At 42.4% G+C, this 25,190-nt stretch overlaps 1 protein-coding gene across 1 annotated transcript in view; it reads left to right on the top strand.

Annotated features, from left to right (window-relative positions):
• Positions 1-23,017, top strand: part of CLMP (CXADR like cell adhesion molecule) — a 44,419-nt gene extending 21,402 nt beyond the window's left edge. Inside the window, exons 2-7 of the mRNA XM_075521060.1 lie at positions 13,916-14,073; positions 14,783-14,984; positions 15,826-15,993; positions 16,368-16,490; positions 18,114-18,255; positions 19,696-23,017. Coding sequence (XP_075377175.1) covers positions 13,916-14,073; positions 14,783-14,984; positions 15,826-15,993; positions 16,368-16,490; positions 18,114-18,255; positions 19,696-19,990 — 1,088 coding nt within the window. The 3' untranslated portion in view covers positions 19,991-23,017. The remainder of the gene's footprint in view (positions 1-13,915; positions 14,074-14,782; positions 14,985-15,825; positions 15,994-16,367; positions 16,491-18,113; positions 18,256-19,695) is intronic.
• The last annotated feature ends 2,173 nt before the right edge of the window (positions 23,018-25,190 follow it).

Here is a 25,190-nt window from a genome sequence, read left to right as displayed (position 1 = left end):
AATGTGCACAAGTCACACTGTAGGGCACCCGTGGGGAAAGGTAATGTTAAGGATGTTTTTGCTTATGCAATACTAAACTAGTTAATTGACTGCCACTGGATGAAGTCCATAAGGCTTAAAAAAAAGTAAATAAGTGATAGACTTTATTGAATATACTATTTCCTTTACTTTTCACTTTTCTGTTTCTGTTTGGTGATATTCACATCCCTGAGGAGTAATAAGTAGGCTTGAGTATCCACAATTTCTGGATGTGCAAGGTAAAGTACAAACAAGTTAGTTGAGATTTTTTGATGGCTGGTTTGCAGAAGTGCTGAAGACCTGCAGCTGTGCATGCCCTCAGTGAAGGGTATGAGGGTGAACAGGAGCTTGGGGAGGCAGAGAAAGACCAGAGTGCTCAGTTTAGTGTTTTTATCTAGTCTTCCTTCTGACTGAAAATGCCGCCTTAAAGCAGGAGGGGAGAAGCTGTGTCAGCTCCTATTAAAGAAAATAGATTTTCCTAGAGAAGCCAAACCAGCAAAAACCCATGAGTACTGCAGAGACTAGCTAAATGTTTTGGCGCCTTGTGGCAATTTTGGCTCAAGAACATTAGGAATTTTTGAAGACAAAAGTAACCCACTGGAACACTGAATAGCAATAATATAACAAGTTGATTTCAACTTGCAGAAAAGCATATTCTGTGGCTTTTGCAGAGAGGGTACCTCCCTGCAAGCCTGGGTTTATGTGCATTTCCAGGATCACCAATAGGGTATGGAGGCAAAGGAAGCAACCTGGAGTCTTTGAACTCCCCAGTTCTTGCTTCAATTCCCCAAATCAGAGCATTGCTGGATAATGTAAAGTACTGTGCAAATATTGATGTTTTACCGTAGCACATTTGCTTTGCCCCTCTTTGTGCCACTTTCTGTGGTCAGTTAATGATTTAGTTATTTTTCTGGCACTTTGAAATAAATTTCAGTGTTGCCCAAGTAAATATTGGGGTAAACCCAATGTTAAATAGGTATGCCTTTCTTGCAAGTTCAGGCAATCAAGAAACAATACCAGGTGATGTATCTGATCAGTTACAACAGCTTGTTTTTTCCATCATGTGAAGACAAAAAAAGTTGGTACTGGAGTGAAACTGGAGACAGCTGTGACCTGCTCACAGATACTGTCAGCAGTAAAAAAAGGTTAAATTCATCAAATAAATTATGTGCTTGGTTCTCCCCACAGACCACACATGCTAGGAGAGCTGGGGTTTACTGTAAATGTGGCTGCCAGATGGCTGCCAGACATTACAGTGGACTTAATCATCGAAAAGAGCCCACCGCCCTGATCTAGCAGCTGTGTACACGGTTTGTGTGTCATGGCTGCTGAAACCAAACTGTGGCACTTAAGACCTTCTCTGTAGTGAAGGCAGTGGGAGAGGAGCGTTGTATGCTTTTTTTCTGGGCAGTCTGTAAGCTGCAGTGAAGCAGGAAGGCCTAAGGTTTTAGGGAGTCTAGAGTCTCATGGGTCTATCCTTGACCTGCTGTGATACTTAGAGCTTGTCATAGAATAGTATAAATTGGAAGGGATTTCTGGAAGTCTCTGGCTCAAAGCAGGGTCAGCTTACATCAGGCTGATCGGGATTTCAGCCAGTCCAGTTTTGAACAGCTCCAAGGATGCTGATTCCACAATCTGTGTGCCTGTGTTCCAGTGGTTGACTGTTCTCACGGTGAAATTTTTTCCTAATATCTGACTGGAATTTCCCTTTTTAGAACTTGTCTATTGTCTCCCATCTACTCATTGTGCACCTCTGAGAAGTCTGGCTCAGATTTCTCTAATTTTGTTGTTCCCTCTGTAAGCTTTACATATGCATCCCTGAGGCATGCAGGTTTTCTTACATAAATTGAAAAGGACAGAAGTGAGGTGCAGAGAAGCTGCAGCTTGTCCGGGAAACCTTACTTCTGCATCAGGGCTTGAGGTCCTTTTTTAGCTTGAGCTTTCCTACCAGGGACTTCAGATGAATTTCCTGAGAACTCCCCACTGCCAAGTCTCCCAAATTATTCAGTAGAAATTTTTCCTCCATCACTTCTCTTCAGACCGTACAGACCCACTGAGATCCTTGTTTCCATGGAATGCCTGTATTCCTGCACTAGCTCTGGAGTCCTTGCATCCTGTAGCTTATATCCTTTCCCCTTTGCAGCTAAAATATTTGGGGTTCTGTGGGACAACAAGGTGAATGTGAGCCAGCAATGTGCCCTTGTGGCAAAAAAGGCCGACAGCATCCTGGGCTGCATTAAAGAGAGTGTAGGTAACAGGTCAGGGGAGGTGATCCTTCATCTCTGCTCAGCACTGGTGAGATCGTAAGTGAAGTACTGTGCCCAGTTTTGGGCTCCCCAGTATGAGACAAATATACTGGAATGAGTCCAGCTAAGGGCCATGAAGAAGGTTAAAGGACTGGAGTGTCTTCTTGGAGCAGGGCATTGGACTAGATTATCTCTGGAGGTCCCTTCTGACCTCCACTATTCTGTGGTTCTAAAGCAGTTCTGATGAAACTGAGATATCAGGAGTTTATGGTAGGTGCTATAGATATCGTTTGTTGTCCTCAGCAGTTTTAAAAGTGGCTCTGAAAGATGATGCATACATATGTTGATCACAACAAAATCCAAAATACAGTTGTTCACAAGATAGGAATAATGTAGTGTAGTCTGTTTTTTTTGTTCTCGAAGACTAGCCTTTTCTCCAATACTTTATTTCTTCAACATCTCCTGCTTTATGATAAGTCAGGGCTGTTGATAGAAACACTTCTTGATGTTGAGGAAATCAGCTGGTCAAGTTGTGGTAGGCACCTCAGTCTGAATAAGATCACAGGAAAAGTTCAGTGGTGCTTTTAAGTTGGTCACACCTCTTAGATAAACTGAAAAGGAGGGTGGAAATTCAGAGTCCCAGTGGTGGAGCTGATAGTGTGCTACCCATTCCTCCTAGGCTTACTTCTGTATACTTCGTCTGACCTTTACAGTATGTTTCTTGATAAGATGCCTGACCTTTTCACATCCAATTAGCAGATTTGTTCAACTGTTGCCTGAATCCCATTTTTACCCTCCTCCTCCCTCCAAACCCCTCTTCCTGTTCAGCATCTTGGAAACACTGTGCGTGCTCACCAGAGCTCGATGATGTACTGTAACTCTCAGACAGGGCTCTTCTGCTCTCAGAATGCTGATACCCAATGCTTGTTTTTACAAAGGGCTCTGCCTCTCTATTACTTGGGGCATCCCTCACTTTAGGAAAGGGACACGTGCCAGAGGAGAACTAGATTGCTCTTTTGAGCAAAGGTCACAGGAATATTTGGCAGGCATGATGCTTGCATGTTCTCATTCAGGGTTTCCCCTAGCAATGGCCCTAGGCTTTTGCAGATTTTGTTGCTTTGCAGAGCCCTTGGTATTTACAAACATGCAAAATATATGTAGCGAGCATTTCAGCTGCTGGCATTGGAGCCCTATGGTGAGTGGAGAAGAAAATCTGCTTTGCTACCAACCAGTCTCATTCCTATTGCAGAGGTGTTTTTTGTTGATATGACTGTTAGAAATGAAGTAGTTCAGTGTGGTCCAGCTCTGATAGATTCTGAGATGTTTAACTCTGGAGTAGTATCCCTCCCTGTCGTCCCCCTGACAGTTTGCAGATTTTATTTAGCTCAAGTAATACTGAAGCTTTGTTTTAGTCTTTCCACCTGCATGTTTGAAAGCCAGTTAAAATTGGATTTAAAACGTCAGTACTTTGAGCACGCTTCTATTTCTGTGGGAAGTGAAATGGATCTGCTTTCTGTTTTAGTCCTTATGCCTTTTCCAAGCATCTGACATGGTGACTTAATTCATGCTGGAACTTTTAAAATGAGACTAGGGTTTTGGTAAATCTACACTAAGATTAAAAAAGAAACAGCACAGGTTTATAAGTAAGTAGACAGTTAAACCAATAAACAATATGCTTTTCCACATGTTTTTAAATGTTCCAAAACTTTCATAGAAGCAAAAAATTTGAGTAATTCTTCATTTTCTTATGTTGTTCCTTAGGTTGCAGCATTGTTGCTGTACTTAACCAACTTCATTAGCGTAACTTTATTGTATAGTCATGTCCTTTTTAGGATCGTAGGCTGTTGTCAAGTGGAATGGATCTAGAAGCTGGAATTTGGCCCTCAGCTCACAAACTGCAGTCCTGTGGGTAGTGGAATCCTCCTGAGACTTCACCATCTCTGGCTATTGTCAGTGCACAAGAATGCCTGAGGTTCAGCTGTGCTCCTGACAGTCACTGAAAAAATACATATATGCAGGAATCTATTGCACTTTGTGTTTTGTGTTAAATAACATTTCCTGATTTCCTCTGACTCTTCAGTTCTTTTCTTAACTTCAGAATCACTTGCAGCAGCTGTGCAGTGTTGCTGTCAGTTAAAATAGCTGTTGTACTCCACTTTTGAAAGCTGTCCCTCTGAAGGGAGAATGCCTTCCAAATTATGCTTGTCTCTTTTAAAGTCAGTGCAAGTTCTCACGAGTGTAGTATTCAGTCTAGTCTTTGGTTTGTAAATGTTACTGGGAAGAACCTCGGGATCCTTTTGAGCACGGGGCCTCACCAAATGCAAGATCAAACTTTCTTCAGTACAATGCAAGCTAATATTCAGCGTGTAGAGACTTAGTGAATTGTCTGCATGATGCCAGCTTCCTAAGATGCAGTTCGTTCGTGTCTCTTCCAGCATTTACAGTGGGGTTTGCGTTCCTCGGTAATCCCCACTTGCTCAACTTGTAGCTCTGATTCAGAAAGTGGGATTTACAGAGCTCCGCCTCTACTCCTCAGAGACCTTACTGTACATATCCAGATGCTATAAGTCCTGGTAACAGTGAAAAAAACGAGAGAAAAGATGTATCTGTTTTCAGAGTCTGCTTGCAGCTGGTATGCTGTTGTGCCAAACTCTAGGGAAGACGCAGGGAGGGAGTTGAATCGTAGTGATAAAATAATTAAGAACCTGATCATCATTTTTTCTTCCTTCTGGTTCATACTGAAGCCAGTGCAAGGATGAGGATTAAGAGAATGAGGTTTCTTTCATTTTCTAACCTCTGGTGGGTTCAGCAAATACAAAGTAATTGATCCTAGCTGCTGTAGTGCTGGTGAGAAATAGAGGCTGCAGACAGCTGGGTAGACAGTATCTGTAACCGTAACTCTTCTAGTGTTAAGCTGCTGTTGTTCCTGGTCCTGTGCTCAGACCAGAAGACTGCACCTTGTATTCATCCCAGAAGTGTTGGAGAGTTTACTGTATTTTTCCCAAGACTTAATGGGGGTGATGGGGAGGAGCTGCTGCTGCTGTTCATTTTCTGCCCTAGGGTAGGCTGTAGCTGAAGAGTTGAGATTGAGTGAATATGAAAAGTGACAGAGTGCTAATACATTAGGCATTCATTTTGTATCATATTAGCAGTGCTTGTAGTGGATAAGTGAGATGTCATACCATGTTATGTGCAATTATGAGTATGCTACTGAATATCTCATTGAGGTAACATGGATGTGCTGAACAGGGACTGAAGCCTGTACCTTAAAACTACATCGAACTTTGTTGACAATCTCTGTGAGGGAAAGATGCAGAAAGGCATGAAGTTTATTTGTGAATACCTTCTGGGTTTCTTGGTACCTTTTTTGGCAAGCTTAAAACAAGTTGAATTTCTATGATAAAAAGCAGCAGGAATGCACAATCAGTTCAGTGCTTTCTGGTTAACATCTTGCACTTTGATGCTAAGGAAAAAAAAGGAGAGGGAATCCTCAGTACAAGAATGGCTTTACTGGGAATCTTTATCAACCTCTCTAGTCTCTTCCTCTCTCCCTGATTTTCAGTTTCCTCAGCTGATGCAACCTAATCCTTGGATTTTGAAATTGGTGAAGAAAGATCCGATGGAAAAATACTATTTTGAAAACGGTTTTGTTGCTGTCTCTTTTGGTTTGTTTTCTGGATTCTGTTTGGTGTCTGCCTTGGGCAGATAACTTCATTTCTGTGTGCCTTCATTTTTATGTCTGTGAACTGACAGCAACAATAGGCTCACTGAAAGACTGAGGCCTAAGCATACTTCTCAGACACAAGGCACCCTAGAAATTATTACTGAAACCATCTTCTCATACTTTCAAGCCTCACTTGAAATCAGGCAAAAGGAGTGAAATTTCTGATGTTTAGCGGTGGAATGTCTTGTTCTCTTGCTTTCCTCAATACAAAGCTTTGTAAGGTACGCAAAGCAGCCCAGAGATGCTTGCAGAGAAAAGGAATATCAGACAGCCTTAGGTGCTTCAGCCCCCAAGGAATCTGTGATATGTACTGACAAGTTCTCTGTACAGATCTAGTCCACACAGCTTGAAATCACCAGCTGCATTACAGAAAGGCTTAGCTGAGCTGTGTTACTGTAAACAGAAGACACCTGGACCATTTTAGTGATAAAATTGCCTGGACTAAAGGCTAAGGGGCTTCACATGTTCCTCTGTACACTCTGTGAACCATTAAATATGAAGATGCAGTTCTGATGCTTTGTTTTCTGTTCTCTGGTCTCCAGCGATGTAAATCCAGAATCTCCTCCTTGCACTTGATTTTAAAATGCAATGAGAAAAAGGACAGCCACAGTACATATGTAGCTGCTGGCTGCCTGTGAAGACCCTCAGCTAATGGAAAGCTTCAATGTTTTTCCAATATTCCAAAGTCTCTGCAGGCTTTGGATTCAATTGTGTGTGTTGGTGCTGAAGGCAAACTTGTGGCTGGCATTTTCAGGGATGGAATTTTACCTGTTGATTCTAGGATTGTATAGGTAAGATCCTTAGATTGCATGTGGCTGCTGGGTACTGCAGGATCAGTCTTTCATCTTTCTTTCATCTACTAGAGAAACGCTGGGTTTTCCCCAGGTAATATTGCATCCTTGCTGCTGGGGCCATTTGTGCACTGGATGGTCCATCTCATTTGTGCCTAGGGGCAGTGTGAAGACATAGTGCATTGAGACACACATCATGTGCACTGCTGCTATGCTGGTAACAGCTATCCCACAGATCGCTTCCCTGGCTCATCCAAGACTGTCCAGGGAAGGATTGGTGGCCAACTGCCTGTGCTTTTGCAGCTGGTGATATTTCTGTTGGTAGGAGCCTGTGTATCACCAGCCAAATTCTAGCCCCTTCCTGCACTCTTGCTTAGTTGTTGCAAACCTCTCAAAATCAGAGGCGTTGCTTTGTGAAATGCTGCTTTTTCTGTTCTCCTTGGGCCTTCCTAGCTCCTCAGCAGTTTCAATTCCAAATGCTTCACGTCACCACTTGGAAACTCAGCAACATGCAGGACTCTTCCCCTTTGCTTTCTGTTTTAACAGCCTTCTCAAACCTCAGCCCCAAGCACATGTGGTTCCAATTAAAGAACCTCTGCAATGCTATGTGGATATGGATGGGGATAGGCTGACCTCTTTATTTTAACACAGCTAGCCTGTTCCTGTGGGAGCTGACTGCTAGCTCACATTTTTCTTATTTGAGATGCTTTTGGTTCACAACCAAATTCCTGAAATCAAAGGGAGGCGGAGGGGAGCAGGCTGCAGGCAGCATGCACTGGGGGCCAGGTCTTGGTCGCTTGGAGCACTTGAGCTCTCGGGAGAAGGCAACCTTTGGCCTTTATGTCTCTGCCAGCCAAGGAATACAGAAAGCAGATGTCCCAGAGCGCAGCCTTGGCTGAGTTAATTATCCTTAGGAGACTTCGGCTGCCCCCAGCTTCTCCTCCCTTGTGCAAAGAATGCAAAATAGCTGTCTGTAAGAAGACACCATTTTATATTTATTTTGGCCGAAAATGCTGTCAGGGTAACTAACTGTTAGGACTAGTGTGGTCTGAGGGTGAGCAGGGGGTGTTGACCTTGTGGGTTCTCCTTACAGCTCTGGAACAAACCAACATATAGCTATCCACTGTCTTGGTTTATCCACAGCAGAAACTGGGGAAAAGAGTCAAAGGGGAGATAAAAGCCTTAATGTGCATGTGTCTGTCATCATTACTGAACAGTAATAGTGTGGGGGAAAATGTTTGGTTTCTCAATAGAGAGCTTAATTTTAAGGCCTACTGAGCCTTAAATACTTAACTGTAGAACTACTGTCTGTAGTGTCTTTAGCACTTAGCTGATTTGAGCTTCTAAGTCACTCAAGCATCTCTGAAAGTTTTACTCAAGATGTAATTCTTTGGCCATAAAAGTAGCTGCCAACCTCCCATTTAAGCATGTAAAATTCTAAATTTGCTTATTGCGAAATACTGAGATTTTGCTCCTTACCACTGGATAGAGGCGGGGGAGTCAGGCTTTTGCTTTTCCATGAAGAAGCAGCTTAGTAAATAATTTCCTACAAGACTGTAGCAAGATCAAACTCTAACAGATGTGAAATGTCTTAAATTCCTGGCATGAAGGAGTGGTTGAAAGTTGCAATACGGCAGGCTGTCCTGGGTTTTTTGTTTCTTAATTCTCAAACATATTATTCTTGTATGTATCTAATTTAGACAGATAGTCTGTTTTTGAATACTTTCTTGAGTAGGATAAATGTATTTAGCACAAGTGAGTCAGCTGTGCAGGATTATTCAGCTAGAGGAAAACTACAAGCCTGAGTAATTCTGTGGATCTTGATTCTCTGGGCTAATTTAAACTGTTTAAGTAGAAAGTTTTTGCTAATTTAGATCATTTTGAGTACTTATACAAGCAGTTCAGCCTGTAGATCTAGTTGAGACCAGCTATAGCACGGGACTGTCAGATGCACTAAGGTGTTTTTTTTCCAACAGCCTACCTGGATTTTGAGAAGAATGTGTGTGTTACTCAGAGGACTACAGGATCAAAACTTCCTTCTCGGAAGGACCCCATTTTCAGATAGTGGAGTCGCATAGATGTGAAAATTCTTTTAAGAGTATCCCAAGAAGGACTCAAAATCAGACCACAAAATTGTTGGTTACACTTGAGAACTGGTCTGTAGGGACTGTTCCTCTTTCAGAAAGGATGTGATGCGCCTTGACAACAGTGGCCATTCACTGTTCCTGTCGCACTTTCATCCAGGGAATGTTTTGATATTAATGAACATAAGCAGATAGAGCCCCTATCACAGGTGAAATGGAAATTGTCCAGACAGTGCTATAAACTGTGTAGATACTATTGGAATTCCTGCTTTTGCTGTTGTATTGAAGAAAGTTTTTCTCTGCAGCAGATTTGAGTCACTTGCTTCCTGAGTTGCTTTCCCCTGGTGCTAGTTCAGGGTGTCTCGAGTTGCAGGAAAATTACAGGTTGCATTTCTATTCCTCCTTGGACATCAGTGTCTTGGAATAGTCTGTTGCAAATGTCATCCTTGAGAAAAAGCCAAAATAAATTATAAGTATAGCTGAATAAACTTCACAGAATTTCCTGGAACATTCAAGACCCATTTTGGATATTCACATCTTAAATGAACTTGGTGTAGGTATGGTTTGGGCCAAGGTTACAAAGCATCGTTATGGATTTCTTCTATCTCAATCCTCTGAATCTTTTCTAGGCTGTTCCTCTTAATTCCAGTAGTTAAGTGATACAGTACAACTTATTACTTTTTAAAAAGTATGATCTATATTTAGCATTGCTCCCTAATTCAAACCTTCTTCTGAACCTAATGAAATATTTAAATCTGGAAGCTCTTTAGCTTTTAGCATGTGAATTTGCCTACAAATAAAAATGTCAGCAAAACATTTATTTTCACTTTGATTCTGCTTGTATGTGTATGTGCCTTGCAGATATGTGTATTTGTTGTTGGTATATATGTGCATTTGTATATATATGTATGCGTGTTATTAGATGGACATGAAAATAAACTGAGCTTCATAATAGCATGTATATGAAAGTATGTGTGATCATGTTAAGGATTCAGACATGAAAACACTACTTTGGGCGGTCATAATCTGTGATAAGGCCAAATACATGGTCCCAATTTGCTCAGCACTTCCTGCATTGCACAGGAGCTGGTTCCTTCCTTCTATCTTCCCTCTACATCCATTTTAAAGGGCAGACTTCTCTGAAATTCAAACCTTCTTCTCTCTGGGATACATTCAAAATCCTTTAAAAATGTTGAAATGAGTCCTGGGAAATACTTTGACTGACATCTTTGCATGAGAAAGATGCAGGATATTGCCCACTTTTTTTTTTTCTTGAAAATCTGCTATGCATGCAAGGCAAAATAGCTGCCTCTTGAAAAGGCTAAAAATCCCGTTGTGTGCCCTGACCTAATCTGTGCCCTTCTCCAATAAATCTGTGCTTGTGCTGTTTGGGTACTGTCTGTTTAGGTGCACTAGCTTTGGTATTGTTTAAAATATTTGTTGCTTTGTATTTCTTGGATATTTAAAACGTCAGTGTGGGATGAAAGACAATCTTTCTTCCTTGTCTGCGGGGTGTTGGGTGAGTTATTGTCTTCTGAACAATAGAGCAAACATTGAAACATTACAATGCTCTCCTCCCCCCCCAAATACAGAACATTGCATTGCCTGTGGTGCGTCAGCAAGCCTGGCGCTACACCCAACACTTTTCAGGCCCGTGGCCAATGCTTTCAAAATGCTGCAGCTGCAATGAGCTTTTAGGGCTCCTGCTCTGCAGGAAAAACAAACCAACCTCCCTCTGAAGTCATGGGACATGGGCTGAGTAAGGCCTGAGTAAAGCTGAAAGAAGCCATTCCCCAATTGCTTTTTGCAGCGTAAAGAGCCACATGCAGGATGTGGAAGAGGAAGAGGGTTTTTTGGGTAAGAACTGCGGAGCCTGCGTGTATGTGACATTACTGAGCGAGACTCTTGGATCCGGCTTCTGGGAAAATCATCTATTGTTTTAATCTATTGTCTACTGGAGCCAGCACTTAAGGCGTTATGCTGAGTAGGCTCTGCCCTCGTGTGGCTGCAGAGCTCTTTAAGGGGGAAAGGTATGGAGCCAGTTGTGCACCCATCCAGCAGAGCAACAGCGCTTGCTAAGAGCAAGCTGCTTTTGCAAACTAGCCGATGTGCGTCCTGGCCAGTATATGGAGGTGTTTGCTGCTGTAAGGGGTTGTCCGGAAGCAGACACTCTCCTTAAGTTTTATTTAAATGAGTACTAAAACTGGGGGGGAATAAATGGTAAAAGCACTATTGGCAAAATCTCATTTTTTTGACCTGTTCTTGCTAGGTCTCATCTAGACAAATTCAAGAGAACTTCAGACAGCATTTATTTTTTGTTGAATAATAAAACACTTAACCAAAAGGGCATTTGGATATATGTTCTCTAGTTCCTTTTTCTTTCCGAGGCATATACTGTAAATTGCAGCACGTATCTAAAGGTAAATTTCCATGTCATCACTCCTTGCTACAGTGAGACCCTACCCAAACCGTTGAAAGGCATGAGGTTTGTTCACATTGAGCCCCCTTTGGATTTTGCGTGGGTAATTTCCATAACTGGCACCCTACGCTGGGTACTTTTATGTAGTGAGGGTTTTGTCTAGAACACCTGCAAAACTTACAGACTTCTTTCTGAGTTTGTGGGCATTATTAAAGAACTAATGAGGACTAAAGGGACTTTTTTTTTTAATAAGACATGTCATGGAAAAGTATGCAATGTGCGTGACAATCTGGTTATCAGTTCAATGGTGAATCAGCTCCAAATTACCTCTGATTGCATGATTGAAAAAACAAAGGGTGCTTTAGAAATTTGCAGTCACTATCTTACTGGATGTCTCCCTGATCTTACTCCCATTTAGAAGATGAGCTTATTGGCACAGGGCTCTTTCTTAAATCCAAAGCATGTTTGCGGGGGGCAACAAGAACAGACCAAGGTGTGAGCTCTCCTAAAAACTGTCTGTCCAAGCCAGAGAGGAATGAAAATGATGCTTGTTATATTCCCTCAAAAGGTGATTTATAAATGCCGATCAAGGCTTTTAACTTAAAACTACGTTTTTAAATGTAGAATACCTTTTGAGGTGTGCACAAAATCTCAGTGCTCTGCTGGCACAGGACTTTGAAAATGTTGTAAGTGTTATGTGAATGCTCACTATTGTGGTGCTTAAATTAAACTTATTGATCAGCCATCTAGCGAGTGTCAGCGTGTTAATGAAGGCAGCCCGCAGCAATGTGGGCTGTAGGAGAAAGCAGGCGTTCATCTTGGGCAGAATGTATAATTGTATTTGGCAGATGGAGCTTTGAGACTAGTGAATCCAGCGATAAACTGGATTAATTTTTCCTTTAAAGAAAGCAGCTAATGTGGCTGAAAAGGAGCTTTCACTCTCATCGATTCATGCAGAGATCAAGCAGGGAAGGAGAGCTTAAGCTTTTGCAAGACTTCACCTGTCTTAAAATTCTAGGTGTTTTATGTATGTGCATGCGCATAGTAGACGATACCTTTTGTAGAAGTGCTTGGCATTGAGGTATGGATTAAATATCAGAAGCTCAGGAGCTGAGGGATGGTCGTGCTAGCGACTCGGAGGCAGATCTGAGAATGGGAGTGGGAACAGAATGAATTTTCTAAAACCAGAGTTGGTCCTGAAGAAACAGAAAAAGCTGAGGAAGTGTCATGTTGGATGTAATTTTTCCTGTTGTTGTGTTGTTTTTTTTTTCCACTTAAAGGTAAAGGAAAGGTTAAAGATCCACTATTTGAATACAAGTATAGGAACAAATTTAGCCTATGTAACTAGAGCTTCTTATGCTCTTGCTAGTAATCTTGCTATGTAATCACCAGGTTGCATGTTCAATCACACAGGTGACTTCCTGGTGCTGCCAACTCTCACAGTTTTCATCAATTTCACAATAATTCGTCCAAGAAGCAAGATATTTCATCTCACTTCATTTCACAGGGGAAAAAAACAGTTTTAGGCTTTCTTCTTGCACAGCAAAACTTAAGAACAACCCATCTGCACTCTGAAGATTCATACACAAAAGGCAGATGGCATTTACGCCCCAGAAATCCCCGTGGAAACTTGGTTGGAAATTTTTTTATTTGGTGTCATAGCAGACCTGGGAGTCCCTGACCTAAATGCCTGTAATTTTCCATACCTCTGATCTTTTGGGTCAGTTTTAATTGAGGTTGAACTTATCACGGTGAGTCCATGTGTTATCAAACATTGGAGATGGGCAAAGCCAAGAATCAACCCCTGATTTTATTCCGTTTTAGCGGGGCTGCAGTATAGAGAGAAACTCGGAAAGAAATTGTGAGTTTCACAGTGACTAGTGCAGTGCTGGTTGAACATCATGTTTTTCTGCGGTGCACTGTCTCCTGGTCCAGAGTTTAGGGAGTTAACATGCGGTTTGGGTTTTGCTGGCTAACATTTAGAAGTCTCTGCTTCCCTCTAGTGGTTCAGCTTGGCAATTTCGTCCTCTTTTTTTTTAAATCCTAACAAATCGTTTTTGACAGCTTATGATTTTTTTTTTTTTTTGACGTTGCTATTCAAAGACACTTCACTAGCCTACTTGTACCATGGCTTTCTTAGGGTTAACCCTCTTGTTCCCAGGCTAGTCTCTTATTTCCAGTGCTGAAATGCACGCAACGAACATATCCAGCGTTAGGGAAGGGACTCCAAGCCTTGTCAGACTGACATAGGAATAAAGCGATGGGCTCTGAAGGTCTTCTGGGTGGAAATACTGCTTATGAATTAAGGTAATAAAAGGTGAAGGCAAAACCAAGGAGGTTATCTGAAATTTTGAGTGCATAGAGGATGTGGGTGTGACTTTAGTATTGACAGCTCTGGAGTGTGAAGCCATCTGTTCTTCATGCTTAAATATTAGTGTGAAACTAACTGCCTGTGTATGTATAGATGTCCCCTTTAATCAGCTGCAATCTGTCCAGGAAGCCAGGCTGTTGGGTTTTCTTTGATACTGTGAAGCAAATGAGGAAGAATCCAGTGAAACCTAAGCTAGCAACACTTGTCAGTGCAGAGATGCACCCTTAATCCTGGCTTCTGACCACCGGCATCTGTCTTTCAGCTTCCTGTTCTGTTTGGCTGTCCGAGGCTCAGACTGAATTTAAGAGAGTGGCTGAAGAAAACGTGACTTTGCCCTGTCACCACCGCCTGGGCCTCCTGGAGCAAGGGAGCCTGGATATTGAGTGGCTGCTGCACATTTCCGAAACTGTACAAAAAGCGGTAGGTTCAGCCATGATTAGCATCTGCTGAGAAAAATCGTCTTATTCTATGTTGATATCAGCAGCAGTCGTTGATTTAAAGAGACTTCTGTGATGATCTTTGCAAGTTATTCCGATGAAGTAAGCAGTGTTTAGAAAACACAGCTGATTTATTTAGAGAGATTTATAATGCATAGAAGTTATTTGATATTCACGTGTGCTGTATTGGAACAGGTTGTGTTACAATCGAGTTTTCTTTGAACTAACACTGTTATGTAATCGGTCATCGATGGATAAACTTCAGAATTGCCCTTCAGGTTTTCAAAAATTACCTTGGATTTTGTAGGCCGTTTTTGAAACCTTGGTTTCAGGAAGAAATACAGTCATTTAGTACTTATAAAAATCAGGTCTGCAGTAACTTAAATTAGCTAGCCAAACCCAGCCAAAATTAAAGACTGCTTTTATATATTATGGTATAAGCTGATGTCTATTCTGACACTAGTATAAATGCTCCACCATAAATCTGTAGCGTAAATAGAGTTTATGTATCAGTCTTAGACTTGAAAACGAGGTTTAATTTTCCACCCTGCCACAGGCTTCCTGTGTGACCCTTGGTAAGTCACTTAACCATGCAGAACCTTAGTCTGCAGTTCCTGAAAATGCTTTGATTTGTTGTTCTGTGTGAAAGTAAAATTGCAACTGGCTAATCAGTGACTGTCTTTGCTCCTCAGGTGATCACTTACTCTGGAGGCCGTGTTTATGATAACCTGAATGAGGAACAGAAAGGGCGCGTTTCCTTCACATCCAACTTCCTTGCTGGAGATGCATCCTTACAAATCATATCCCTGCAGTCCAGCGATGCAGGGAAGTACATATGTAAGGTTAAAAATGCTGGGCAGTACGAATGGGCTCGCATCACCCTGAAGGTTGTAGGTAAGGTCATTTTATTGTTCTTCCAAAGAAAAAAAATTGCTAGACTCATTTCCTGTAGAGAGATTTATTTCAGCAGGGTATAAATACAAAGACATCTCACGATCAGGTTTCACTGTCCAACTCCATATCTGCCTTTGCATTTTTTGGCAAAGGACAGGACACAGGAAGAGCCTAAGGAACTGCTTTGAGGTAAGTATAATCACCTGCAAAATCATATGAACTGTTATTTCCAAATTATCTCTATGATCTCATCACACAAACTAGACTGATATTCTAGCTTAGCTGGCAATCACCCGGTCTAGATCTCCTGCTGAGGACTCTTGATTCATGTCCCAGGACCCCAAACTGATCCAAGTCAGTGGAGGTGACAAATAAGCTGCCGGGGTTAGCGTTTCTCTTCCCTCATCTCAGTTTATTGGTTGGCTTTTTCACGTACACTATCATTCTGTGGAGGAAGTGCTGTGGCCTGCTAGATGCTGTGGGGAGAAGGAAGAAATGGAGAAGTAGGGGGAGAGAAAGGATGTTCTCTAAATAGTACCTAGAAGAGGAACGCAGTGATACAGCTCCACTGATGCAAGTATCCATGAAGCAAACTGCCCCAGAGTATTATAACGTGTTATTTCCATGTCTGAGCCAGCCAGCTCCACTTCTTAGACTATGAAGTTGTACACAGTTGCAGCTAAAGTCCCCTAACAGACACCACTAGTGTAATTCCTTAATGCATTCCAGAGAAGGCAGCTCTTGGAAGCTGCCTAAATTGCACACTTTGCCAAAGAAAGGGTTTTCCACCAAGGAAATAGTCTGTTGCATTTGCATGTGATCTGTCTTGTGTTTCTTCTAGAAAAACCTTCCAAGCCCAAATGCTGGCTAGAAGGGGAGCTGTTGGAAGGAAAGGAACTGTCCTTGCAGTGCCGTTCCACCTCTGGCACTGCACCCATCTCCTACCGATGGCAGCGCCTAAATGAGGAAGACGAGAGAGCTGAACCTCTCCCGCCTACATCAAGAGTCAGTAAGTCAGGTCATTTCCTCTTAGAGCTCTTGGTACACTCAAAGCCAGATAACCGCCCACATGTACGTGCACATGTACAGTCATGTGCCTGCTTTTTAAACGGGGATCACTTGATGGCAGTGATAGCAACGGTATAGCAGTACCTCTCACTACTGCAGCTGGACGTTGTGCTGTGCTCCACCCTGAACAAGGAAGTGCATGAGGAGTTTGTTTAGTGTTTTGCTGAAGGTTGACAAACAATCTTTTGTGAGGCGTCATTGACTGTTCTTGAACCGATTTGACCTGGAAGTTCAATTTGTGCTTCTGTGTCCTATCAGCTGGTAAGATTTCATAGTCTGTTTTGATTAATCCTGGTGTTGCTTTTCCTGTTTCAGACATTTCTAATCCCGGTCAAGTCCTACTGAAGAATCTCACGCAGATGAGCACAGGGTTATACCAATGCATTGCCACCAACGAGGCTGGACAAGAAAGCTGTGTTGTTCAGGTGACAGTGCAGCGTAAGTATTGGCACATAACTAGTATTCGCACCACCATATGAGGAGCGCTGCTTTACAGCTGCCCCATCTCAGCTGGTAAACTCTGTGCCACACCTTTGCCCTTTCATACATGAATCACATGTAGTTCTTATTTATGGCGCTTATGGTTTGCACAGCAGTCCTCTGTATAACTTAAAGTGGTAAATACATCATTTGAGCTCAAATGTTTTGGTCTGTTAGAAATTTTGATTTTCAAAATGACTAATGAAATACGAGGGAAAAAACGGTGAGTTAGAGGTTCCAGAGTCTCTAGCTTTTAGAGGTACTTCTGGCAGGAGCGATTGCATGAGAGTACTCTCAAGTATAAAATCTCCATGTGGATAGTCCGTCATTCCAATTCAAAATTACTTATCTGCTGCACTTGAGACAGTGAAGTATCTAAAGGCAGCTGGAAAGGCTGACTTTGACATGAAGTAATGTGTAGAATAAAAAGCAACTTTTGATACAGTTAGATTTTAATCCAGATTTAATAAATTCTGTCCTGAACACCAGAGATTAAAATCAATGTCCTACCTGATTAACCCCATCAAGGGTGTGTACATATCTAGGCATCTGTGTCGTTGCATATACATGCAAGGAGAAGAGTGGCATTTAGCACCAGCACTGAGGACAATTCCAAACAATACAGTTTAGGAGGTTTTTATGTGCAGCTCTCAGGAGAGATCAGCAGGAGCTGAACCTGCTGTGATAAAAGGCTGCTAATAGTGAAGTCTCTTCTGTGGAGATGAGACTTTGGAATTTTTCTGCCCAGCCAGGCCTGAAATAACTGGAATATGGTCATGTAGCAAGGAAAATCTGTTCGCCTCAGGCATCTGAAGTGAAAGCGTCTGGGCGGCTTTTATGCCAATTGAACTGAATTGGTTTAAAACCTCACTTTGGTTTGCTAAACGCTCCATAGGGACGAGCCTTAAGGAAACAACTTTCAGCCAAACCCAACCTAACCACTCTTATCAAAAGAAGTTGTCATAGAGTATCAACTAAGGACCCATATACACTGGGAAGTGTTCTCTCATTAACTTTGTTATTTTGGACGAAAAATGCCTTGGACCTGCACAGTATCGTCTTCCTTTCCTCCTTCCTCTCTACCCCCCTCAGGTTACTTTTTTCCCCAATTGAATAATTCATTCTCCAAGTGGATTGTAATCATTTCAGGGTGAGTTGAAGGGGAAGAAAAATCCTTATGGGGAAACATTTGTAGTTCAACCACTTTTCTGCCTCTAGGAAGCTGCTTGGTGCTTTGTTTTGCATGTGGGTTGTCCTGTCTGTCTCTGTACTTTCTGTGGTTCTGTGCTCTTACGAGAGGATTTTTCCTCCTCATTTCAATTCTGACCCATAGCTGAAGGCATAGCACTTGTGATCCCACCTTTCCAGAGATGAATACTTTTCTCACTGTTATCTCAGGTTTAGAACAAATGCCTGAAGATAAACTGGTTCAACTTCTGTGTGGGGACACACCTAAATAAGTAGACTAATACATTCTGTTCTGATTTATACCAGTGCCATAAGTTGTACTGTGGACTAGAATCTGACCATATGACCCCAGTGAGAGTTTACTGACTAATACGTTTGTTTTCTGGACAACAGATGCACAAAATATCGGCATGATCGCTGGATCAGTTTGTGGCGTGGTGGTGGGACTTTCCCTCCTTTTCCTGGTGGTGAGGCTGACAATAAGGAGGAAAGAAAAGAAGAGATATGAGGAAGAGGAGGCACCAAATGAAATCAGGTAACACCTTTTATTTAATCAGCCACCTCCCACCTTCCCTTCTTTCAGTTTCACACATCTTTTCACTACAGTTTTAAGTACCCTAGGTATAAGTGTCTTAAAAGTTTGTTCTAAAAAGCTTTTAAAGTCTCCCTGAAATATCAGTGACAAATTTCTTGACTGTGAGAATCATCTTTGTGGAGACTTTCCAGAAAATCAGATAGATGAAAATGTCTTCCCCCCCCCAGCACAAATTGGTATAAAACTCAACAAAATATTCTCTCTCATGCTTGCAATTTCAGCATTTTAAAGCATTTGCATAATCTTCTCCAGTACTAAATTCAACCCACTTGTCCATTGTTGTTCTGAGAGGTTTGTTTGTTTTGTTTTGTTTTTTTCTTTTCAGATGCAATTTCTGTTAGGAATGCTACAAGGCAGGCAGGTTCTCACAGTCTTTCTTGAGTCTTTTGAACAGCTGTGCTTCTGGATTTAGCTCAGGGTGAAAAATCCCCTGAGCTGCTGTGTGCAGAGTTGAGAAGCCTCGCCCTGAGCGGGTGTACCAAGAATGCTGACGCACGTTCTTTGAACTCATCTGTTACATGCGTGTGAGGTTTGCCACTTAACTCCCCTAAGCAGAGATTGGTCTCTAGCCAGTCAAGCCTAAATTTCTCAGGAAGGAAAGTGCTGGAAAAAGATATTTCCAGGAATGAGTTTTAGCTGCTCCTGCCTTTGAAGAAACCCCTTGCCTTGTTCCATCCTTATTTCTATTTGTAAAAACTGCCTGCCCTCATACGACATCTGTGTACCATTAGGCATCTCTATAATCCATTCAGCAGTTGATTACTCTGCCTGATTGGTTAGGTTGCCAGCAAGAAGGTAGTCCCTGCTGATTTCTTCCCTTCCCTTCCCTTTTTCCTGTTCTCTTTGCTTTCAAATCTTGCATGCCTTTTTATTTTTAATTTGACCTTCAGCCTCTTGTATCACATTTTCACGCATGACTCTTACCCCTTCTCTCTCTCTCTGGGCCCAGTTCTTGCACTGCTGTCACTACCCACATTTTTTTTTTTAACTAGAAGAACTGGTCTCAGCTAGCCCTGTCTCGGTGATCTCTCATTATGAGTAAGGATTACAGAGCAGACAGTTCTATCTGAACTGTTTGCGCTGACACTTGGCATTTGTTCCACAGACCTCAAGGCCACACACAGAGCCAGTCATGTGCAGCATGTATTCTAAATCCATTTGACCAATAGCTCCGCAGAGCAATAGGGAGTTCAGTCCACAAAGTTACGCAGCACAGAGTTCAGAAAACCCTGTACCTTGCTCAAACTGCTGGATAAACATGCCTTGGTGATTTGCAGCTTCAATAAGCAACTGCTCATTGCAGCAGCAATTCAGTCTGGTAAAATGTATAAGCGTTTCTGTTCTTATGGTATTTGAGCCCTGTCATCTGTTTGATTTCAGAGAAGATGCAGAGGCACCCAAGGCCCATCTTGTCAAGCCCAGTTCCTCTTCCTCTGGTTCCAGGAGCTCGCGCTCAGGTTCTTCCTCAACCAGGTCGACAGCCAACAGTGCCTCTCGCAGCCAACGGACTTTGTCAACGGAAGCTACTCCCCATCTAACTCCTCCCCAGTACAGCCAGAGGGAGACAGAAGGAAAAGAAATTGAGCCAAAGAAAGTCGACTACACTAACTTGATGAAAATGGGAGCGACGCTGGTCATGGTTCCTGCCCAAAGTCGAGCGTTCCAGACTGTGTGACTGCTCACCAGCCGTCTGGAGACTCCTGCTGTCCAGAAACACTTCACATAACACCAGCCACATAGGAATTGTTAGATTAGCTAGTTATCTTCCTGGTCAGCTTAATTTTAATCACTTGTGATTATTCACACCACAAGAAGCCCTCCCACTCAACTCTTACATCTTCCAGCACTGAGGTTCTGATACAAATTTTTTTTTTTTGAAGACAGACACACCTGAGGGAAAAGGGAGCCTTCTTTTTAAATTATCTTTTTTGGAAATGGAACACTGAGCATTTTAAAACTACAACAGCTAAGCGCTGTACAAATGAAATGAAGCCAAACCTCAGGATTTTTTAAAAGGGATCAACAGAGACATAAAGACGCATAATATTCCAGAGTGGGTTTGTGGGGAGGGAGAAGTCTCTTGTACTGGTTTTGGAGAACTTTCTCAAAGATGCATTGTCTTATCTGAAGATTTTGAGGCAGGCTCTCTGCTGAGGGTGGTCTGGTGTTCAACCTCAAAGGGAACTGATAGATACTTCACGTTTTCTGCATTCAGTCTTCTAGTGAAACACTTTTGGAGGCTGTAGCTAAAGTGGAAATGAAAGGATCACTCAAAAAGGTCAAGAGATGCGGTATTAAGGCATGTGTCTGAACTAACCTCTGTACTAAAGAGAAAGGACCCTTTATGTCACGGAAACAGAGGTGCTTTAATTGCCAGAATGAACTTGATGCACCCGGAGAGATATGGCCAGGAGCCTGATTCTGCTTTTATCGTTAGCACTGCAAAGCCACAGTAACTCCATTGGAGTGGTATCTGTGGCAAATGAGCCTTAGTGTGATGAGAATTTGGCACTGAATTCAGAATGAAGGCAGTACCTCAAAAAGTGAGGGCCATAATCTACCAAAAAGCCTGGACGAAGCATTTTGAAGATATCTTTGCTATCGCCAGGTTGTGAATTCACCAGTTTTGGGGTGAGCCATGCTGTAGAAGCCTTATGGAGAGCTCTTCCCAAGACTGAATGAACAGCATTCTTGAGCTGACCTTCAGGCATCCAGGTAAGACTGAAGGATAGAGTGACAGAGCACGTAGTGAGGAAAATACACCAGGGACAGGTAAACAAGCACAATGCTGCTTCCATTAGAAAATGTTTGTGTGCAATGTCCCATTTATACACCAAATGCTCTGGGCCACATGCTATTGTTGAGGCTTAAAGCTTAGCATGACTCTCAAAAAATTGCAAGGATCATAAAAATATTTGCTGTGATTAAGTTAGCCAGAATAAACATTTCCAAGGAATATAAAGTCTTACACTTCAAGTTGAAGGCCAATAGGAAATGATGGGAGACGGGGACAGGCTTCCTCTGGAGGCAGATTCTCACATAATTCTGTCATTTATATTTTCCTTTGAAGGATTTGACTCTGACCACTGCTACACACAAGACACTGAGCTTGTAGGTTGTAGATTCCTGTATTCCTGGACTGATGATTTTCTATTAAAAAAAGATGAGGGTTTTTTTTTTTTCATTTGAGGGAGGGAAGGTTTTCTCCAATTTGTGGAATGAGTCTACAGGAGATGGATCAGCACAGAAGAACCACAAATCTATAATTCTTTCACTCCAGGGACTGTAATTAATCTCCTTTTCTGACTGAGACCCAGAATTCTAGCTTATTTGCTTGAGATCTTAGACAATCTGATCAAAGCCAAGCCTTGCTTGGGCTACTTCCTTATGGGAGATAGTTTCCAAACTTGCCCTATACTGTCTGAGAACTTCTCTTCCTAGGAGCAGTTACCCATTTTCATCACATGTACCAAATTTTCACTTGCTCTCTCAGCCCAGCCACCCTTGGCAGAACAAAGTACTGATCTGTGTGCAGGGAAGGCAGTCTTGTGTCACAGATTTAAACAAAGGAGACGTGATATTAGATGTTCACTAAGCTTCTACTTTCGTGACAGCTCCTGGTGTGGGATACTGTGTCATTTTACCTAGGCAGTTTCCCTGGATACTCCAGAAGCACATTCCTGTGTCAGCTGTGTTTTGGTGGATTTGGTAGTGGCTATCACTGCTTGGAAGCAGCAGCTCTAAGTGTCTGATTCCTCTGCAGTTGCTCTTTTCCTGGACCCTGATGGCTTAGGCACTCCAAAGCGCTTACAAGGTACTCCAGAGCTGGGAGAGTCCCAAAGAGCATGAGCAGGACTGCTAAAGTACTTGGTGGCTTCTTCTATGGTTGCTTATTGTGCTTAATGTTACTTGCGTTGCATCTGAGGGTATTTACTCTATGCATGTAAAACCAGGAATGCTTTTCTCAGTAAAGAATACATGCCTGAGCAACAAGAAGCTTATTACCACAAAATAAGGGTAACAGTTCAAACAGTTGAGCTGGCTACAGTCTGAGTACCAAATGCTGTACGTTAGCTTTGAGTCACAGGCCAGACTTGCAATTAGCAAAGAGGAGGATGCTCTGCCTGCAGCCTAGAGGCCACTTGCTGCTGGCTAGGAGAATTTGTCCAGCCTGCTCCTGGCAGACTCTTTCCTGGAGGCCTTTGGGAATAGGCTGCAGGACAGATCAGCCATGGCTGCCTTCTCCTGGTCTCCAACTCTCCTGGAGCAGAGAAGTCACTCGTCGTCGTATGAGCTGTCTGTCTGATTGCATAGGGTGAAAGGTTTATGGACCTTGGGGAAAAGAAGTTAGTCGGAAGCAATTGCTGAAGCCTGGTGTGTGTGATCATTCCCAGCTGTTCCTAGCCCTGTTGGGAAGCAGGCGGTACGTGCGCCCACTGTCTGGACACGTGCAGACTGCCCTGTATACAAACCATGTCAGAAAAAGCACTGTGGCCATCTCCTGCCATGGACAAAGAAGCAAAGATGTGTGGCCCTGGCTAAAAGTGTGAGTACTACGGTGATTTAAAATCACTAAGTCTGAAACACTGTGGTGCTTTTCAGAGCGCACATCGGTGATCTCACGGTGAATACAAAGTCAATTCTGCACTTCAGTTGCTAGCATGAAGCCCAAAGGGAAATGTTCATTACTCAAAGGAAATACGAGAAAGATATCATTTCACAGGTATTCTATTTTCAAAGGGACATTTTCTGAGCTCGGGATGATACTATCCAGGAGTTGCACAAGGGAAGCAAATGAACCATAAGCCAAACTCTATTTTGTAGAATAGTGTACTTAAAGCATTTACTGTCATATACCAGTTATTACTAGTGTGATTGAATGCATACAATGTTATGTAGCTTGCTTTTGTTTCTCAGCAGCTAAACTAAGCTTACATCTCTTCTACCTGCTATAATTGGTGTACTTGTACTGTGTCTGAACAACTCAGAGGAAAGCAAATATTTATTATTGATTCCTTTGAATCAATGATTTCATAATTTTTTTTTTGTTTGGTTGTTTTATAAATAAATGTGCTGCAGCTTAAGTGCTACAGCTCAACTAAACCTGTACTAAGGCTCCATGTTCTGTGGTATGATGTGTTACATGCTGGCAAGCTGAATCCAAGGAAAAAAGTACCGAGTCAAAAATTCCATTTTTAAGCTAAGAAGGACTACGTGCATATTTGTGTAGAAAGTGCGGGGAAGCTGGTCTTTTTCCTGGGTATTTTTTCAGTCTAAATTATGTGACATGGTATGAAATATGTGAAACGTTGGGTGTATTGAAGTAAATGGTGTTTTGACTTCCATGCAGCTATTTTGCCTGAGATATTTTGGCTGAGGATGTAGATGCTTCAAGCTAGTACAGTAAATAGCACCAGTGCAGACACAGCAGAGATACAAACCTCCGGTGACATTGCCCTCCCACTCCCGCATCTGCGACCTGACTTCTGAACCACCCGGTGCGTTTCAGTTCATCTCCTGAACTGGGCGTGAGATGACAATGAAACCTTGAACAACTAAGAGCCATGTTCAGACAGTTTAGATCACCTCTGCAGATAAACATTTTGAACTAGCTAAAGGGAGTCTCCGGTCAGGGGGATGTAGGTGGAATTTAGGGTAATTAAACATAAGTGTGGTTGGTTTCTCTTGCAGTGCTTCAGCCTTCTTTCCCCCGGGGTGTTTTGCACAGAGGTGTCCCAACATCAGCAATCTTTACTGAAATCCGGGAATAAAAATTGCAACATAATTACACAGTATTTAAAACAAAACGGAGTCACAACACAGTGGTCTCATAGGTGTGTCCTTCTGTCTATCCCTGATTCACAAGGAAATGCTGTTACTGGCTCCCTGCTGAGTTGATGACATCCAAAATCCTGATTAGGTGATACACATTTTGAGAGGGGTTGTGCAATTGCATACTTTTGTACTTTTGTATCAGGCATCTTGGGTTATTTTTAACCTAGATCAATTTGTACTGACACATTGAAGGGGGAGAACACGGTGGGAAAGGGAAGGGACTGCCTTGGAAATGTGTGATTTTCAAACTTCAGTTGGGGTGTGCAGATGCAAGTGTTTGATAAATAATGAATGCGGTTGTGGTGAGCAGGAAGTGTGTCTTTGATAATCTCTCTTCCCAATCTCTCTTCCCAATTCTGTTTTAAACACTTAAAGGAGCAGCAGTGCTTGATCTCTAATGTACTAAATTAGCTTCAAAAAATAATGTTGGAATTCATCATTTAAAAAAACTCTACACGGAATACTTGTCAGTCTCCAGTCTGCTGGGCCTTATTTTTTCTGATACACAATAAATGAGCTACTTTTGTCCAGTATGTTAACAGCCTTTAATTTCCACTGTAATGAGTCATTTGCCAAACTGCCCTCCTCCCTGCACTGACTCACTGTTGTTTTAGGCTGCCTTCACTTGCTATCAGTCTGCTGTGCGAAGTACAGTTGCACATCTAAATGTCACTATTTAATTTCAAGGTGCAGGTAGTGCTATTCTTAGGTCCTACTGAAATTCTGCCCATGATTTAAAAAAAACAAAACCAAAACCAAGCAAAGGCAATCCCTTGCTAACAGCACAGGTCCCGTGAGACTTGGTGCATGATGTATTCAGTGCAAGTTAGCACTGCATGCCTGAGAAGCATCTCCCGTGTAGCCTGGGGTTGAGAGCTCCAGCAGCCTGTACTCTGGACAGGGTGGAGTGCGTGTTGCGTGCTATACCTGGTCAGATGCGGGGTGATGGTTTGTATTGACTGCCCTTATCTTTAAAGGCACAGGAGAGTGACAGCTAGTGCTCTGTGATATGGAGCCCCTTGCCTTTTCCTGCTGCACCT

Source organism: Mycteria americana, chromosome 19 (assembly GCF_035582795.1).
Source record: "Mycteria americana isolate JAX WOST 10 ecotype Jacksonville Zoo and Gardens chromosome 19, USCA_MyAme_1.0, whole genome shotgun sequence".
Classification (NCBI taxonomy): Eukaryota; Metazoa; Chordata; class Aves; order Ciconiiformes; family Ciconiidae; genus Mycteria; species Mycteria americana.
Note: the sequence above shows the minus strand (reverse complement) of the source record. Positions and strands in the feature narration are given on the sequence as shown.